Below are 20,167 nucleotides of genomic sequence, written 5' to 3' on the forward strand. Positions count from 1 at the left end.
AAAGGTTGGGCACCCCTGATTTAGTGCCTTCAACTTTGTGCAAGTATCGGATCGAAAATGATATTTTCTAAAAATTCAAACTTGATTAAACTTATTTTCTTTTTGGAATAATTTAGTGCCTTCGACTAAGTGCAAGTATCGGATCGAAAATGATATTTTCTAAAAATTCGAACTTGATTCAACATATTTTCACACTGGAACGATTTAATGCCATCGACAAAGTGCAAGTATTGGGCAAAAACTGATGTTTTCTTAAAATTCAAACTTGATTGAACATATTTTCACACTAGAATGATTTAGTGCCTTCGACAAAGTGCAGGTATCGGACTGAAAATGACATTTTCTTAAAATTCAAACTTGATTAAACTTATTTTCTTTCTGGAATAATTTAGTGCCTTCGACTAAGTGCAAGTATCGGATCGAAAATGATATTTTCTAAAAATTCGAACTTGATTAAACATATTTTCACACTGGAACGATTTAGTGCCTTCAACTAAATGCAAGTATCGGGCAAAAAATGATATTTTCTTAAAATTCAAACTTGATTAAATATATTTTCTTACTGGAATAATTTAGTGCCTTCGACTAAATGCAAGTATCGGACTGAAAATTATATTTTCTAAAAATTCAAACTTGATTCAACATATTTTCACACTGGAATGATTTAGTGCCTTCGACTAAGTGCAAGTATCGGATCGAAAATGATATTTTCTGAAAATTCAAACTTGATTAAACATATTTTCTTACTTGAATAATTTAGTGCCTTAAGGTAAGAACAAGATTGTCCGTAAGGCCTGAACGCAAACGCAAAATTTTGCGCCTGTCATCATAGCCTGCCAGTCATCGATCATTGAACAAAGCAACCCCTGCAGATTGTTCGACTGACAGTTGATGGAAAAATCGAACTGGCACAGCGTTCTGCGTCCACCACTGCGTCGAACGGATAATCTTGTTCTTAGCTTTAGACTAAGTGCAAGTATCGAACGGAAAATGATATTTTCCAAAAATTCAAATTTGATTCAACATATTTTCACACTGGAATGATTTAGTGCCTTCGACTAAGTGCAAGTATCGGACTGAAAATGATATTTTCTTAAAATTTAAACTTGATTAAACATATTTCCACACTGGAACGATTTAGTGCCTTTGACAAAATGCAAGTGCAATGATTTTTTTTAAATTTCAACATGTTTAAACATATTTCCTAAATGGAATGATTTATTGCCTTCGACAGTGTACAAGTAACGGGGAGAAAATGATATTTTCTCAAAATTCAAACTTGATTCATCATATTTTCGCACTGGAATGATTTAGTGCCTTCGACTTAGTGCAAGTATTGGGCTGAAAAAGGTATTTTCTTAGAATTTATACTTGATTCAACATATTTTCTAACTGGAATGATATAGTGCCTTCGTCGAAGTGCAAGTTTCGGTCTGAAAATGATATTTTTTTTAGAAATTTTAAATGAATTTTTAGAAAATATAACTTTTAGCCCGAAACTTGCACTTAGTCGAAGGCACCAAATTATTGCAGTAAGAAAATATGTTTAATCAAGTTTGAACTTAAGGAAAATATCATTTTCAGCATGATGCTTGCACTTAGTCAAAGGCACTAAATCATTCCAGTGTGAAAATATGTTCAATCAAGTTTGAATTTTGAGAAAATATCATTTTTTGTTCGATACTTGCATTTAGTCGAAGGCACTAAATCGTTCCAGTGTGAAAATATGTTGAATCAAGTTTGAATTTTTGAAAATATCATTTTCGATCCGATACTTGCACTTAGTCGAAGGCACTTAATCGTTCCAGTGTGTAAATATGTTTAATCATGTTTGAATTTTAAGAAAATATAATTTTCAGTCCGATACTTGCACTTTGTCAAAGGCATTAAATTATTCCAGTAAGAAAATAAGTTTAATCAAGTTTGAATTTTAAGAAAATGTCATTTTCAGTCCGATACTTGCACTTTGTCGAAGGCACTAAATCATTCTAGTGTGAAAATATGTTCAATCAAGTTTGAATTTTAAGAAAATTTCATTTTCAGCCCGATGCTTGCACTTAGTCAAAGGCACTAAATTATTCCAGTAAGAAAATATGCTGAATCAAGTTTGAATTTTTAGAAAATATCATTTTTTGCCCAATACTTGCATTTAGTCGAAGGCACTAAATCGTTCCAGTGTGGAAATATGTTTAATCAAGTTTGAATTTTAGGAAAATATCATTTTCAGTCCGATACTTGCACTAAGTCGAAGGCACTAAGTCATTCCAGTGTGAAAATATGTTAAATCAAGTATAAATTCTAACTTAAAAACATTTTTAACCCCATACTTGCACTTAGCCGAAGGCTATACATGACGATTTGTATGAAAACAATAAAGGCGCTAAATGCGGGGTATAGGGCACTAAAAAGCACTAAATGAGCATTTAATTTTAGCACTGAAAAACATTCAAAATGGTGACATCTGAAATTTGACTTTTGAACATTGTATGGCGATTTGTATGGAAACTATGAGGGCACTAAATGTGGGGTATAGGGCACTAAATAGCACTAAATGAGCACTAAATTTTAGCACGAAAAAACATTCAAAATGGCGACATCTGAAATTTGACATTTGAACTTTGTATGGCGATTTGTATGGAAACTATGAGGGCACTAAATGTGGGGTATAGGGCAATAAATAGCACTAAATGAGCACTAAATTTTAGCACGAAAAAACATTCAAAATGGCGACATCTGAAATTTGACTTTTGAACTTTGTATGGCGATTTGTATGGAAACTATAAGGGCACTAAATGTAGGGTATAGGGCACTAAATAGCACTAAATGAGCACTAAATTTTATCACGAAAAAACATTCAAAATGGCGACATCTGAAATTTGACTTTTGAACTTTGTATGGCGATTTGTATGGAAACTATGAGGGCACTAAATGTGGGGTATAGGGCACTAAATAGCACTAAATGAGCACTAAATTTGAGAACGAAAAAACATTCAAAATGGCGACATCTGAAATTTGACTTCTGAACTTTGTATGGCGATTTGTATGGAAACTATGAGGGCACTAAATGTGGGGTATAGGGCACTAAATAGCACTAAATGAGCACTAAATTTTAGCACTGAAAAACATTCAAAATGGCGACATCTGAAATTTGAATTTTGAACTTTGTATGGCGATTTGTATGGAAACTATGAGGGCACTAAATGTGGGGTATAGGGCACTAAATAGCACTAAATGAGCACTAAATTTTATCACGAAAAACATTCAAAATGGCGACATCTGAAATTTGACATTTGAACTTTGTATGGCGATTTGTATGGAAACTATGAGGGCACTAAATGTGGGGTATAGGGCACTAAATAGCACTAAATGAGCACTAAATTTTAGCACTGAAAAACATTCAAAATGGCGACATCTGAAATTTGACTTTTGAACTTTGTATGGCGATTTGTATGGAAACTATAAGGGCACTAAATGTAGGGTATAGGGCACTAAATAGCACTAAATGAGCACTAAATTTATCACGAAAAAACATTCAAAATGGCGACATCTGAAATTTGACTTTTGAACTTTGTATGGCGATTTGTATGGAAACTATGAGGGCACTAAATGTGGGGTATAGGGCACTAAACAGCACTAAATGAGCACTAAATTTTAGCACTGAAAAACATTCAAAATGGCGACATCTGAAATTTGACTTTTGAACTTTGTATGGCGATTTGTATGGAAACTATAAGGGCACTAAATGTAGGGTATAGGGCACTAAATAGCACTAAATGAGCACTAAATTTTATCACGAAAAAACATTCAAAATGGCGACATCTGAAATTTGACTTTTGAACTTTGTATGGCGATTTGTATGGAAACTATGAGGGCACTAAATGTGGGGTATAGGGCACTAAATAGCACTAAATGAGCACTAAATTTTAGCACGAAAAAACATTCAAAATGGCGACATCTGAAATTTGACATTTGAACTTTGTATGGCGATTTGTATGGAAACTATGAGGGCACTAAATGTGGGGTATAGGGCAATAAATAGCACTAAATGAGCACTAAATTTTAGCACGAAAAAACATTCAAAATTGCGACATCTGAAATTTGACTTTTGAACTTTGTATGGCGATTTGTATGGAAACTATGAGGGCACTAAATGTAGGGTATAGGGCACTAAATAGCACTAAATGAGCACTAAATTTTATCACGAAAAAACATTCAAAATGGCGACATCTGAAATTTGACTTTTGAACTTTGTATGGCGATTTGTATGGAAACTATGAGGGCACTAAATGTGGGGTATAGGGCACTAAATAGCACTAAATGAGCACTAAATTTGAGAACGAAAAAACATTCAAAATGGCGACATCTGAAATTTGACTTCTGAACTTTGTATGGCGATTTGTATGGAAACTATGAGGGCACTAAATGTGGGGTATAGGGCACTAAATAGCACTAAATGAGCACTAAATTTTAGCACTGAAAAACATTCAAAATGGCGACATCTGAAATTTGACTTTTGAACTTTGTATGGCGATTTGTATGAAAACTATGAGGGCACTAAATAGCACTAAATGAGCACTAAATTTTAGCACAAAGAAAATTCAAAATGGCGACATGTGTCATCTGGCTTGTATTTCAAATTTTTGTATGGCGATTTGTATGGAAACTATGAGGGCACTAAATGTGGGGTATAGGGCACTAAATAGCACTAAATGAGCACTAAATTTTAGCACTGAAAAACATTCAAAATGGCGACATCTGAAATTTGAATTTTGAACTTTGTATGGCGATTTGTATGGAAACTATGAGGGCACTAAATGTGGGGTATAGGGCACTAAATAGCACTAAATGAGCACTAAATTTTAGCACTGAAAAACATTCAAAATGGCGACATCTGAAATTTGAATTTTGAACTTTGTATGGCGATTTGTATGGAAACTATGAGGGCACTAAATGTGGGGTATAGGGCACTAAATAGCACTAAATGAGCACTAAATTTTATCACGAAAAAACATTCAAAATGGCGACATCTGAAATTTGACTTTTGAACTTTGTATGGCGATTTGTATGGAAACTATGAGGGCACTAAATGTGGGGTATAGGGCACTAAATAGCACTAAATGAGCACTAAATTTTAGCACTGAAAAACATTCAAAATGGCGACATCTGAAATTTGACTTTTGAACTTTGTATGGCGATTTGTATGAAAACTATGAGGGCACTAAATGTGGGGTGTAGGGCACTAAATAGCACTAAATGAGCACTAAATTTTAGCACAAAGAAAATTCAAAATGGCGACATGTGTCATCTGGCTTGTATTTCAAATTTTTGTATGGCGATTTGTATGGAAACTGTGAGGGCACTAAATATGGGGTATAGGGCACTAAATAGCACTAAATGAGCACTAAATTTTAGCACAAAGAAAATTCAAAATGGCGACATGTGTCATCTGGCTTGTATTTCAAATTTTGTATGGCAATTTGTATGGAAACTATAAGGGCACTAAATGTGGGGTATAGGGCACTAAATAGCACTAAATGAGCACTAAATCTTAGCACAAAGAAAATTCAAAATGGCGACATGTGTCATCTGGCTTGTATAGACCCCGCCAAAGATCGTCCTAAGCACTCGCCGTTCGAAAACTTCAAGCGCTTGCAGGTCCTCCTCGAGCATCGTCCACGTCTCGTGCCCGTAGAGAACGACCGGTCTTATCAGCGTTTCGTACATGGTGCACTTTGTACGCCGGGAAAGATGACCAGACCGTAGGGTCTTGTGGAGTCCATAGTAGGCACGACTACCGGTGATGATGCGCCTCCGAATTTCTCTGCTGCAGTTGTTGTCAGACGTTACCAACGAACCGAGGTACACAAACTCCTCCACGACCTCGAACTCATCGCCGTCGATCGTCACGCTCGGTCCTATGCGAGCCCTAAGGGACTCGGTTCCTCCTGCCAGCAGATACTTCGTCTTCGCAACATTCACCTTCAATCCAACCTTTTCTGCTTCCCGCTTCAATTCGGTGTACCGCCTGGCCACCTCCTCGAACGTCCTGCCGACAATGTCCATGTCGTCGGCATAGCAGATGAATTGGCTGGATCGGTTGATAATCGTGCCCCGCATGTTGAAGCCCGCCCGCCTCATTACACCTTCAAGCCCAATGTTGAAACAGAGGCCGGAGATACCGTCGCCTTGTCGCAGTCCCTTGCGCGATTCGATCGGGTCGGACATCGCCCCGAAATCTTCACGCTGCACCGTGCCCCGTCCATCGTTGATTTCACCAGTCTGATCAGCTTCCCGGGAAAGCCGTTCTCGTACATGATCTTCCATAGCTCTTCGCGATCGACCGAGTCGTACGCGGCTTTGAAATCGATGAACAGGTGGTGCGTCGGGATCTGGTACTCGCGACATTTTTGGAGGATTTGGCGTAGCAAAAGATTTGGTCCGTCGTCGATTTCCTCCACAAAACCGGCTTGGTACGGCCCAACGAAATCCTTTGCTCGCTCCGACAGACGACAGAAGATGATCTGAGACAGCACTTTGTAGGCCGCGTTGAGAATAGTGATGGCTCGATAGTTCTCACATTCCAACTTGTCCCCCTTCTTGTAGATCGGGCATATTACTCCCTCTTTCCACTCCTCCGGTAGCTGTTCTGTGTCCCAGACCTTGACAATCAGCCGGTGTAGACAGGCCGCCAGCTTGTCCGGGCCCATCTTGATGAGTTCAGCACCGATACCATCCTTACCCGCTGCTTTGTTGTTCTTCAGCTTCTTGATGGCATCCTTAACCTCCCTCATCGTGGGTGCTGGCTCGTCCTCGCCGTCCACCATACCGCTGACGTCGTTTCCCCCGTCGTCCTCGTACTCCGCCTCTGGGCCGTTCAGGTGCTCGTCGAAGTGCTGCTTCCACCTTTCGATCACCTCACGCTCGTCCGTCAAGATTCCTCCGTCTTTATCCCGGCACATTTCGGCTCGCGGCATGAAGCCAGTCCGGGATTGACTGAGTTTCTTGTAGAACTTACGCGTTTCGTTGGAGCGATACAGCTGCTCCATATCCTGGAACTCCAACTCTTCCAGGCGGCGCTTCTTATCCCGGAAGAGATGGGTTTGCTGTCTTCGCAACTGTTTGTACGACTCCTTGTTCCCACGGGTGTTGTGCAGCAGCCACTTGTCCCGCGCTGCTTTCTTCTCGTCCCAAATCGCCTGACATTCCTCGTCGAACCAGCCGTTTCGTCGAACTCGGTCCACGTACCCGATGGCGCTCGATGCCGCTGCGTTGATGGCTGCTTCCATATGGCTCCAGCAGGCCTCCAGAGGGGCTTCGGCAAGCTCACCCTCGTCAGGCAACGCAGCTTCGAGTTCCCGCGCGTACTGGGTAGCGACCTCATGGTCCTTGAGCCGCTCCAGATTATACCGCTGCGGGCGACGGTACCGGATCTTGTTGACCTCAGACAGGCGTTGGCGCAGCTTAGCCACCACCAGGTAGTGGTCCGAGTCGATGTCCGCGCCACGGTAGGTTCTGACGTCGATTATGTCCGAGAAGTGCCGACCATCGATGAGAACATGGTCGATTTGAGTCTCCGTGTCGTTTGGTGATCTCCAGGTGTACTTGTATAGGAGGTGTGCTGGAAGAAGGTACTGCGTATGGCCATGTTTCGGGAGGTAGCGAAGTCGATGAGTCGTAGGCCGTTCTCGTTCGTCTGCTGGTGGGCGCTGAACCTCCCAATAACCGGTCTAAACTCCTCCTCCTGGCCAACTTGAGCGTTCAAGTCGCCGATGACAATCTTGACGTCGTGTTTTGGACACTTCCTGTACTCGCGGTCAAGAAGCTCGTAGAAAGCGTCCTTGTCATCGGCGTCGCTTCCCATGTGCGGGCTGTGCACGTTGATGATGCTCAGGTTGAAGAATCGGCCCTTGATTCTCAACCGGCACATTCTGTCGTTGACTGGCCACCAACCAATCACGCGCTTCGCCATTTCGCCCAGCACGATAAAAGCTGTCCCCAGCTCGTGTGTATCGCCGCCGCTCCAATACATAGTATACCCACCGAATTCTCGGTGGTCCTTCCCCGTCCAGCACACCTCCTGCAGCGCCACGACTTCGAGACCGCGGACCCGCAATTCGTTGTGAAGAATGCGGTCGCTCCCATCGAAGTTGAGAGACCTGCAGTTCCACGTCCCGAGTTTCCAATCCCTGGATCCCCGAAAATCGGGTCGGCGATTGGATCGGCTCGCATCTGGAGCTCTCTGCACTTGGGTTTTACGGCGGGTGCGTGTAGCCATCACCAACCCCCTGTCTCGCCGGAGGACCGTCGTACCAGGACTGTTTAGAGTCCCACCCTGGCACTGGGACTTTTAATCAGCCGCCCCTAACCTGGGGAACAGACGCTGTTTCGAGCCGCCCCTAACCTGGGGAACAGACGCTCGAGGGGGGGGGGGTCCAAACTCTATCTGCTGTAAGCCGCCCCTAACATGGAGAACAGACGCTTACCTCGACGATGGAGCAGGACACCAGTTACCTTGAGCCGCCCCTAACCTGGGGAACAGACGCTCTTGCGGGAGGAGGGGGGGGGGGGAGGCTTTATTTCAATATTTTAAAAATGGTAGGAATAGCCATCAATGGAAAAACGGAATATAAATAAGATTTTATTTTGGAAATCAAATCTCTAGTTAGTTTGCATTGGATCTTTAGTCGTTACGACCTTCAGCACTAAGTTTTTTTTTAAGAATTTATAAATAAATAATTTTTAAGCATAGTATAAAACCAACAACTCATCAGATTTGGTATGTCCTTACCATATGATAAAACACCACTGAAAGCCAAAATCATAACGAAAATAAGCAGCACCGTCAACTGGGGTGAATCGGAACATTGGAAAGCGATGTCTAAATTTAGTTGCTCTGTGTCTGTTCTAACGGCACCCCAAATGAAGGCACGACATTTATCATTTGAAGATCAAGTTTGAAATTTCATCCATTTTTCCAACAAGTGATATTTCAATCCTGACTTGTTGACGCAACTTAGTAAACTCGTGATGGATGATCGTGCTGTTTGTGATGATACAAATTTGATTTGATTGTTAAGCCCACAAATTTTAACACTAGCGCATTTTAGCTTGTTTTTTTCTTCATTTCTTTATTTGTCATGACATTTAAAACTTGATGTCCTCTGTGCTATGTACAAAACGATACAAATTACAAAAATATCTCTCTTCCACCTTTTTTTTGGTTAATTTTTGATTCCATTCCTGTACCTGCTACAAACGCTTCATTTTGATTTTTTCGAGTCGCCTACGTTGTTAAATATTAAAAAAAAAAGATTTGCCATTTCCCTCTTCGTTTGCGTTGGTTTATTGTGCCAATCGACCATTTGAGATCGATTTCCAATCCCGCACGAGAGCATTTATTTTACCCTTTTGATTTATATTACTTTTTTGAGTGCTTCGTTTTTTTTTCGCTCTCCTCGGCTCGGACATGAATGATTAAAACACGGTCATCAAAATTTATGCTTCCGTTGAAATTAAGAGTGATTTTTTAACACCGATTCTTTTTTTTCTGGTTAAATTTCACTTACGTATAATTTTTTACTCCTCTTTTCCCGCTTTTTTTTTTTAAATAAAGTTTAACCGGCGTTCAATTCCTGCTCTTCCTCCTCCGCCTCCTATCATCGGTTGAACAGAAAGTCAATGTACGTATGTTGGGTTTTGTGGGTTTGGGAGTCGTGGCCGTCGTTTGAGGCCGGCCAGCAGCGCCGAATAACGGCAAAGTGGGTCGTCTGGAACTGGTTCGCGTGCTGGTCACCCCGCTCGAGTGTCCCCGTCAGGCAGTAGCCCATGTTGTAGTCCGCCAGCGTGATGTTTGAGGACAGGTACAGCTGTAAAAGAAGAGGAAAAGAGAGAAAGGAAGAATGTTACAGAAATACAAAAAGTGTCTTCCTGAAAGCTTTTTTACAATGAAAGAATGACATTTTAAATATAGATCATTTGTTTGATTCTACAAAAAAATATTTAAGATTTGACGATTTTAGGCTGCTTGGTAATCCGAAAAATAGTAGTGATAGCAAGTTTGCAAAAAGAAGATTTTTTCAGCACAAGTCATACGACGACTGCTAAAAAATTAAGTTGAAAACACTTTTTCTGCAGTTCTAGAAAACTCCCTTTAAATCGGATTATTTCAGTAAAATATTTGTTATTTGATAAGTGACAAACTCTAAAGCTGTATCGGAATGTATGGCTTTTCGATAAAAGTGCTGAAAAGCTCTGGTCATACAAAATAAGCATGTGCATATTCCAAAATCAAATCTGTATTTTAAGAAGGGTTTTTTTTTAGCAATTTTCAATGAGAAACAATTTTCTGCTTGATCTTCTGGGTCTTTGGCAAAGTTACAACCCCTTTTAAAATATTTGTTCAATTGTTTTTTATTACTAAAAGTAAAACTCCCATTTTTTAGATTTTGGATTTTTAGATTTTAGATTTTTTAGGGGAAATTGAAAAAAAAAGGAATGTCATGCACAAACAATTTCAACATATTTGTTTAATGTGAATTCGAATTTATAATCAAAAAGTGCACCATTTTGATTAAAAGATACATTATTGAGTAATTCCAGCTCAAATCAAGAATTTTTCTGGTACGTTTCTACCCGACCCACGAAATGCTCCTAAAAAATACAAAAATCTTTTACTCAGACTGTTTAAAAAAAAAAGACCCAAACGTAAAAAATTTCAAAAATTGATAGTTTTAAAAATAAAATGTTGAAACAGGAGTTTTGGCCATTTTTGTGGTTTTTGGCAATTTCTATATGATAGAATTGATTTTTTAGTCTCGTGAATATTTTAACCGGAAAGCTCGTCCGATTTTCCATTAGTTTGTCTTTGACAGCATTTCGATTGGATGTATGGGCTTCCAGATATCAGCTTAATAAAATTGCTTAGAACTAAAAATATTTTAAGGATTTTTTTTCAGTGTTTTGAAGTAGATGGTAGAAGCCTTGATAGTAAATAAGCTCACATAAATATTAAAACGAGTTCCAATCTTCAGTGTTTTTTTGTCGGTTTTTCATAAGGGTCATTTCGCGAATCCCGATTTTGAACCAAATTGGACCACCCCTTCTTTTCTGGCACCGCATCACGTGGTAGGTAAATTCTACAACTGCAAGCTTTGAAAATCGTTATGTCAAAGGATTTCAATTCGCCCAACATTCGAAAAATTGATTTTTATGTAAAATCGTCTGGGGTGAACGATGGTGAAGTTTAATTCAAAATTAAATCGCATGCACCCAAAGGAAAAATATATCTCAAAATCTGCAACAGTGGATTTGCTGCAGAAAATGTCATATTTTATAACATTTTTTGCAGCAAGCCCCTAGATCATTTTTGCCCGCGTGTAAACATTTCAGCGATCTGCAGCTCTCACCAACACATATAACGCAGGCCCGTCCCCGAGCAACACTCCAAAGAGAAGCATATGTTGGTGCTCTTTCACCCACTTTTCATCAAGCGTCCATGGCGCGGTGGTAGCGTGTCGGATCAATAACCAAGAAGTTAGTGGTTCAATCCTCGTTCTGTTAAGGGTTTTTTTTTGTGAAATACAACCAAAAAGCCGTCGGTAATGTCGATAATTATCGGTAACGGGCAAAAATGTCATACTCCTATATCGCAAAAAATGCATGAGGACAGATTTCATGCAGATTCTGATATACTTTCATGCCGCCATGCATCACAATCATGCGACTGCCAGTTGGGTGTGTATATTGAGAAAATTACACGTAAAGTTTTCAATTGCGCAAAATGCATCAAAGTTTGATTCAAATCGAAAATATGATGACACCATTCGATTTTGCGTCAAATTTCCTTTAAAAATATCCATACACCCAACCCGGCAATGTTGCATGACTCATGTAAAACATTGATTTGGGTTAAAAATTGGCTGCCACTGGAATTTTCATGCAACTATGTGGTGAAAGGTTTTTTGAGTGCAATAGTGATGTATGCACGGTTGCCAGATTTCCAGTTAAAACTGGGAATGTCAGATTTTTCAATCGTCTGCAAAATTAACAGAAACAGATTTGACAAATTCCGACAGATTTTTCATTCTATGCCAATTTGGAACATAATTAAAAATCGAAAAAAATTACCAAATTTGTATTACAGAGCGTTTTTTTAAATTCGAATGGAACTGCCTTCGAATTAACGAATCCAAATTCGCTAATTGGAACGACTCACAGCAGTCAAAGGCACAACACTACGTGCTCGGAAATCGACGAACAAAACTGTTGTAAATATAAAAAAAATGTATACATTAGTTTGACAAACTAGTGCTTTTTCATTCGAATACGTTTGATTTAGTGATCATTCGAATTAGCGGACATTCACAGTATGTAATGTAAATTCAATCTTTAAGGCCAAAAACTAACTAAACCATCAAAATTTTACAAGTTTTTGAATTAATTCATATCCTGCCTCCCCTTCCCCATATACAGTCCAGAGTCCGAAGCCCATTTTAGTCAAATTTGAATTGTTGAATGCCTATTAAATAAAAAAAAAGTTTTTTTTTTTTCAATATTCATCACCTGAAAAGCACGTGCAACAAGTGTGTCTTGAAAGTAAAAATTCTAGAGTTGTTTTTTGAATAGGTCCTAATAAACATATGAAAGACAATAGCTTATAAGACCTTAACAAAAAAACTCTAGAAATGTACTACGTGTCACAATTTGTATGACGTGTCACAAGTGTGCATTGAGTGTGCGCGATTATTTTGATTAGAAATTGGTCTATGTCACAAGTGTGAATTGCAACATCCGGGAAACGGAAGCGAATTTACAAAATCGGGTTAAAGCATCTTGTAGAGTTTGTTGAGTTTATCCTAACGTCACCATTAACTAATTTTCGACCAAATGGTCGTTGTCACAAGAAAGCACACAATTTGCTAAATTTTCGTCTGCCAGATTTTCCCAGAGTTTTTGTCGGTACTTGGCCAAAATTTTGCAATTTTGACCTGGCAACCCTGGATGTATCGGATCAGTCAGTGCTGAGAAAGTTTAATTGTAATTTGGAATTTGTTAATTTATTGGTTACGTTGCCTGTTAGTATAAACTGTGCACCAGGTCAAGGATTTGACATGTCAAGGATTAAATTTCATTATTGGTAACACACATACACCCAGACAGGCAGGCAGACAGACATTTTTTCAGTTTTCGATTCTGAGTCGATAAGTAAACATGAAAGTGGGTGTACGAACTTTTTGTGAATTTAGTAAATTCAATTTTAGAGCAGATTTATAGCCTGGTTCATATTTGAAGTGTTGTGATCTTTTCAAAAGAAGCTTCATAGATGTAAAATTATACTCAATCCATTCTTCATTCATGAACCTCTCGCTCTAACTTCACCACAAATAATTCGACTCCTTTTTATCTGACAAATATGGCCTTCTTTATACCCAAAACGGGTGGTAGTTCGGAAAGCAGCATGATAGCTTCCTCATAACCATCAGCATTATGAGGGGGCTTCAAAGCGTCATGTTCCGGCTGCTGATGTGGCTGCGGTGTGATGGTACCCAACCGGGTTTACGCCACCATGCCACGCATCTCCCGGAACACATCTGGTGTTAAGGTGAGCTTGGGAGTAAGGGTTGAAAAAAAAACGCCGATTGAAACTGAGACTGTCTCGGTCGGATAGGGTGACTGTTTTAATGCAGGCTAGGAAATGTTTATAATTTGTCCGTATGATTAATAAACTCAAATTGAACTACATGACAAAAACAGATATTTTCATCATTCAAATTCAACTGGACCACCCTCGTGAAACACGATATGGATCTCCACGACGTCTTTCTTCGAAAACTCTCACCAGGCCCATAAATTGCACAAATGGGAGCTCCCAGAAAGGTGAAGAAAAATCTTCATTTTTTTTGCTAACTCAAAAGAGGAGACCCCGCCCCGGAAGGAGTTTCAAATGGCGACGGCTGCTGAAATATTACCCGTGCACGATGATGTTAGATTTTATTAAAGAGCTCCTCTTTCAGCGACCCAGATCGACCGTGGAAAGGGAGACAAAATCTTCTTTTGAGAAAAGCGAGTCGAGTCGAGTCGTTTGAACCCGACCATATCAAAGGAAAATTTCCCGCCTTTCTACCCCACGTGTGCATTCACGCACGATCTATTCACGGAGCTGGTGAACGCGAAGGCCGACACGATGACGGATCGTTTGAGACCTGCAATTCATGGGTTTCGTTCTTTCAACCAAAAAAAGAATGCTGACTTTATGAGCCTGATTTGGTTGGCCGCAAATCCGACAAGAATTGATTCCGACATCAAACGATAACGAGCTTTTGAAGTGGGATTTTGGAACGGTCTGTTAGTTTTCTGATTGAGAATGCACTTGGTTGGTTAAGGTGAAGCCGTTCAGCTTTTTTATGGATTTCACTCTAAAGTGCTCGGTATTTAGATTGACGTTACGAATTTCAGCTCCAAAATGAATCAGAATATGTTGGATTTCCAAGTCCAAGTCCAAGTCCAAGTCCAAGTCCAAGTCCCAGTCCAAGTCCAAGTCCAAGTCCAAGTCCAAGTCCAAGTCCAAGTCCAAGTCCAAGTCCAAGTCCAAGTCCAAGTCCAAGTCCAAGTCCAAGTCCAAGTCCAAGTCCAAGTCCAAGTCCAAGTCCAAGTCCAAGTCCAAGTCCAAGTCCAAGTCCAAGTCCAAGTCCAAGTCCAAGTCCAAGTCCAAGTCCAAGTCCAAGTCCAAGTCCAAGTCCAAGTCCAAGTCCAAGTCCAAGTCCAAGTCCAAGTCCAAGTCCAAGTCCAAGTCCAAGTCCAAGTCCAAGTCCAAGTCCAAGTCCAAGTCCAAGTCCAAGTCCAAGTCCAAGTCCAAGTCCAAGTCCAAGTCCAAGTCCAAGTCCAAGTCCAAGTCCAAGTCCAAGTCCATGACAGCGGAGATTAGTTTGGGCGTAAGAAAAGACGATCTCCTAATGATTGGAAGTCAACATTATTTATTTCAAGATGATGATTCGATCTGGGAATTAGCCGCTAGTTTTCAAAGCTTTTTAGTAGGAACATGGAAGCTCTTATTTTATAGACATTTTGTTGAAAATATCAGCGACCAAATCAGGACGGGTGCTGCTAAAACTTTTCCAGTCGGTGCCCTGCATCGTCTTGATGTTTTCGCAGATAAAGTGTATTGCGTGGTCCTTCAACTTTTGGGCGTGGTACAAATCGGCCAGAACCAGTGTTTGCAGGATCGTTTCCTGCTCGAGGTGACCCATCAGATGGTTTTCGCACATTTTTCTCAACTTGTCCAGCGAATACTTGTCGGCGGCTGCCAGCAGTTCGTGGGCCATCGTTTCCAATCCAATTACTTCGTCCGTGTAGATGAATCGAAGAACTTCCTGAACTACCTCCGGTCGGATGTCTTTGATAGTGATAAGGTTCTGCTGCGATTCTTGCATTCCGCTCTGGAACATGGCCGCGAAAACGGGACTTCGGATCGACAAGATTGCCCGTTGGGCGTAGAAAGTTTTCTTGCCAACTTGTATGGTAACATCGCTCAGCTGTTTGTTCGACAGAAGGCTCGTATAGTTTTTCAATAACTCAGATTCCACTGGTTTCACTGCTGGCTGTTTATGCAATGTGAACTTCAAACGCAAGGTTAGCGTATCACTTTTGAGAAATTGCTTGAAGGTTTCACTTTCTATTTGAATCGTTCCGATTTTTCTTCCAACTTGAGTTTTTCCCGAGAACTTTAAATTTTCACAGTTATCATAGTAACCGTGGTTTAGATCGGTACCATCACGATCGATCTCCACAGCAGCCATTGTCAAAGAATTGCAGGAATCGATTACAGCCACTATACTTGTGCTATAATGCAGAACATTATTGCCTTTTATGAGGCAATATGCTTGGAACGTTCTGGTAATATTCAACTCGTAATGCCAGGAAATAGAACCATCAAAGTTGTTGTATGTTTTCGATTTCAAAGTTTTTTCATTTTTAGCACTGAAATTGCTGATTTTCCACACGTTATGAAATATTACTGAATACGCTTCTGTCGTACAAGCTTGTGCCATCGTGGAAGACTGAACTGACTGTGAATGCAAAGCTAAGTAGACTAGCCTTATCAGCATTGGAAAATACATATGTGCTACCGCAAGATGTACGATTACTCACTACATTCAGCCATACAGCACAGTATGTTATTATGGGCAAAAATTACATTTTCGCTCCTATACACAAAAAAAGGTGGATTTTGTTAGGTTGATAATTTGGTTGGTTGAGTATTACCTGTTTTTTGAGTAATTTTACCTAAAAAAGTGTAATAATGTGAACCTTATGATAATTCACCAGAAACTGATGAAAATTAATCAGTTTCTGATGATAATACACATTGTTTTTGACACAAAATCTGGCACCATTCCCTGATGAATATTACCGTCAGTAGAGGTGACTATGGGTAAAAAAACGATACACTTTCGTAATTTCTTAATAACATAAACAATTTAAATAAAATCAAAAATCTTTTAAGCATAAGCATAAGCATAGGTGCCCACCCGCAGTTGCTACTCCGTTATTGACCAGGACCTCCAGAAGTTACATCCACGAGCCGTGGAAGATGAGTGGGCGCTATCTTTCCTCGCTTCGCAACTTCTCAAAGGCCCCTATCATGCTGATCAATACCGGCGCCGGCCACGACCAGTGGTAGAGTCACGGGGAAGTGGATGGGAATGTTAGTCCGATACTTGAGTGATAGAGACCGCCCAATCGACTGCTTCTCCGACAAAGTATAACATGAGTTTTGAGGGGGTTAGTAGATGGGTGGTCAGGATTCACGAGTGGCAGTGATGTGACCATGAGCATTTTGTTTACCGGTTGAAAATTTTAAATCTTAGGCAGCCGGCTGCGGAAAGATAAATAATTGATTATTTAAAAAGTTTTTAAATCGAACGCGTGCCAACCGAGCAGTAGTGCTATGGGCTGGACTTATTAGTATATTTTTACTGTTTATACGATAACGCGAGTAATTTTCAAAAATAGTAAATAAAAGACGCTTTACTCTTCATAAAATGGATAGTTTGATGAGTTAATAGTAAAACTGCCAGTTGGAATAAACTATTACGATCAACAAATTTGAACGAAATGAAAAGTGGACCAAATAGATGTTCCTGTCGAGACAGTTTCCATTGAATCTGTTTGTTTTTTTTTTTTAATTTTATCCCGATGCTAAAATGGTTCATGATCCACTATTAGACAGCCGGCTGTGGAAATAAAGGATCATAATCAACATTTTTGAAGAAGACTACAGAATTTTCAAAATCCGATGAATCAATCTACCGGCACAGTTGACAAACGAACGAGCGACAGAAAAATAATCAAGAACGTGTTGCAATTCGAACTGAATCCGCTAAATCAGAACAAAGTGTTATGCCTAAGTAATCATTGAACAATGCACTATATAACCGACGATTATTTCTCTATTTGGTATGATTTGTCGACCGATTTTAAGATTTTACGCGGCTTTAAATAATTTGTTGAGCTAAATATAAAAATAAAGTACAAATAAGCTCATTCACACTCTCATACACACATAAACCATATACATTTTAGACTAGGGCTGGAGCATACACCATTTGAGGGAAGTAGGTGAGAGGTCTGACAAAAAAGCACGCTCCATACAAAAAGTTGAAATTTTGTATGAAGAAAAATCCACGTTTACGTGAGGGATGTTGAAAATTTCAAATTTGAAGGCCGCGTGGTTTATGCACGAACCCCTAATGCAGCTTAAATCTTTTATCATGGGTTCTGAAATTATTCTTGCAAACATATCAACATGCACAGATCAACATTGAAATGAGCCCAAACTTCAACAAATCAAAACTCCAAAACAACCGCGTAGCCAAAATTAGGTTAGATTTCCAGTAATATTAGCAAATTTATAATTCCGGACAAGCGTGCATATTGTCAAAATTCACCAATCAGTGGGTGGAACTCACATGTTTAAACAGTCTTCACCCTCAAGTGGCTCTCACTCATCATTCATTCCTCCTCACATACACCAACATACTTGAGAAGCTAACAAGGAACGCGCTCACCCGGGTTCTTGAAGACTCCTAAGCCCGTTCGTCGCTCCGCATCCGCCCCCGCAGCACCAAAGTGGGTTGTAACCGACCACACCACCCCACCTGTCGCCGACCACACGGTTTGTAGACGTCCGTGTGTCCAACATCCGGCCTCCGTCCAGCCGCCCCCTCTCATGTTGCATCATGTCAAATTTGTTCTCAGCTCTCTTTCTCCTATTCGACCAAATGCAGTGCCGCGCACCAACACACACAAACATTCGCATCGAAATAAAAGAAGAAAACACGACGCCTCTTGGAAATTATATACTGCGTGGCCGAAGTAAAAATTGGTCAAAAACACCATAAAACCGAAAATTCCCGTAATATTTTACTGTCTCTCAAAGGACCACCAATTTATCTACGATATTTAACACATTTCAATATTAAAAACAATGATCAATATTAAAAACAATGAAAAGTACAAAAATTTTAAAAGCTGCTTTTTTTCTGGTGTCATTTAGTATCCTTGGAAACGAACATGATTTTCAATAAATGTGAACCGAAGATTTTTAATTAACTTTCATTTTTTAGAGGGTAAAAACGGATGAAAATTAACATTTTTGTGCATGTTTCTATTGTGAAATTGTCTCAGAAACACGAATATGATAAAATTATCACCAGAAAATGGGATCTTAAGGGGTCCCCCGGGCACAAATTTACAACCAAAAAATTCATTAAAAGTAAAAGTGTCTATTTAATATGTTAAACTGCCTTACCCAAAGCGTTCTTAGTCTCAGATGGTAGTCCCAGATGTCCCCTACAAGCTGCAGGTCAAACCGAGTTGATATCTGGATGGAACACTTTTTTATTTGAGTTTGAAAATTATGCTATTTTTTCACTAAAATGCCAATAACTCCCTTTAGATTTAACCAATTGGGATGTTTCTCCCTGCATTTTGTTGCACTTTTGAAGCCCTTTCAGATGCATTTTGAATTTTGAAATTAAATTGAATTTTGCCTGAGTTATAGCCCTTATGTCCCGCCCGTGTGGATCAATCGAACCGCGCACTGGACTCACAATCCAGAGGTCGCCGGTTCGAATCCCGCGGCGGGCGCTCTAAAATTCTTTGTGTAAATATGGGTATTCGGCGCCGTCGCTCCGTGCCATACTTTCATACACATAGGAGCCCAGGGCGGCGAAGTCCTTGTAGATAAAAAGGAAGACACTAGTGGTTGGTACTAGCAATGGTGGCCGACAGCTATAAAGTCAACTTCGTTATAGCCTTTTTGAGATTTTTGACGTTTTTGAACCATAAAACTTTGTGTCCCGATTTGCCCCACTTCCCGTTGACCTAGAGTGCTCATATTTTGGCCAGATGCTAGTTTTATATGTACGTACAAACAACCCCTGAAAATTTTAGGCAGATTGGTGAGGTCGATGCGAGATGGGTATGCTTTGCTCGTGGACTCGCTCTTAAGATGTCCCCTACACAACCATTTTAACAGAATTTAATTTCATTGAGAAGAAACTGAGAAATAGACAAATCCGTAAAAAATCACATTGACCCAAATCTCACCACCCAGACCCAATGTCACCCCCACTGACGGTACTAAAATAATACATCGTTGAAGACTGAACTGACTGTGATCGTAAAGCTAAGTTTATTAGACTTATTGACGCTAAAAAAACACTCAAGTACTATCGCCAACTGTACAAGCTCACTTTATTTGCAAGAGAAATAAAAGATTTATCTTTTCTAAATTAAGGACTTATACAATACTTTAAAAATATTTCACATACTCTGAGAACCTATTCTTTTTTACGCTTACAAAACTCCGTATTCAGTTTTCATTAGGTCGCAACCTTAGGTAAAAACAGGCAAGGTTACGCCATATTCAGAAGTTATTGCGAATATAATGTCTGCCACTTCAAATAGCAACCGAACTCGTCTAGAAGTGAGTCGTGTTTATTTAGTTTGCAGTACGTTTCTTATCAGTAGTTGAGTTATTAATTTCCGTTTGACTTACGGGGTAAACTTATCATCGAATTCATTACGGTGTTGTAAAGCAACTTTTATAGTTTTTGATTTGAATTTCTCCTATTTCAAAAGAAGGCCTTTTGTATCATTGGTTCAT

At 39.8% G+C, this 20,167-nt stretch overlaps 1 protein-coding gene across 6 annotated transcripts in view; it reads right to left on the bottom strand.

The window, feature by feature from the left end:
- Nucleotides 1-8,431: 8,431 nt before the first annotated feature.
- Nucleotides 8,432-20,167, bottom strand: part of LOC6046545 — a 182,948-nt gene continuing 171,212 nt past the window's right edge. For all 6 annotated transcript variants that reach the window (XM_038251251.1, XM_038251253.1, XM_038251250.1 and 3 more), the window contains one exon: nucleotides 8,432-9,866. In XM_038251251.1, coding sequence (XP_038107179.1) covers nucleotides 9,657-9,866 — 210 coding nt within the window. In that variant the 3' untranslated portion in view covers nucleotides 8,432-9,656. The remainder of the gene's footprint in view (nucleotides 9,867-20,167) is intronic.

The sequence above is a fragment of the Culex quinquefasciatus genome, chromosome 2 (genome assembly GCF_015732765.1).
Source record: "Culex quinquefasciatus strain JHB chromosome 2, VPISU_Cqui_1.0_pri_paternal, whole genome shotgun sequence".
Classification (NCBI taxonomy): domain Eukaryota; kingdom Metazoa; phylum Arthropoda; class Insecta; order Diptera; family Culicidae; genus Culex; species Culex quinquefasciatus.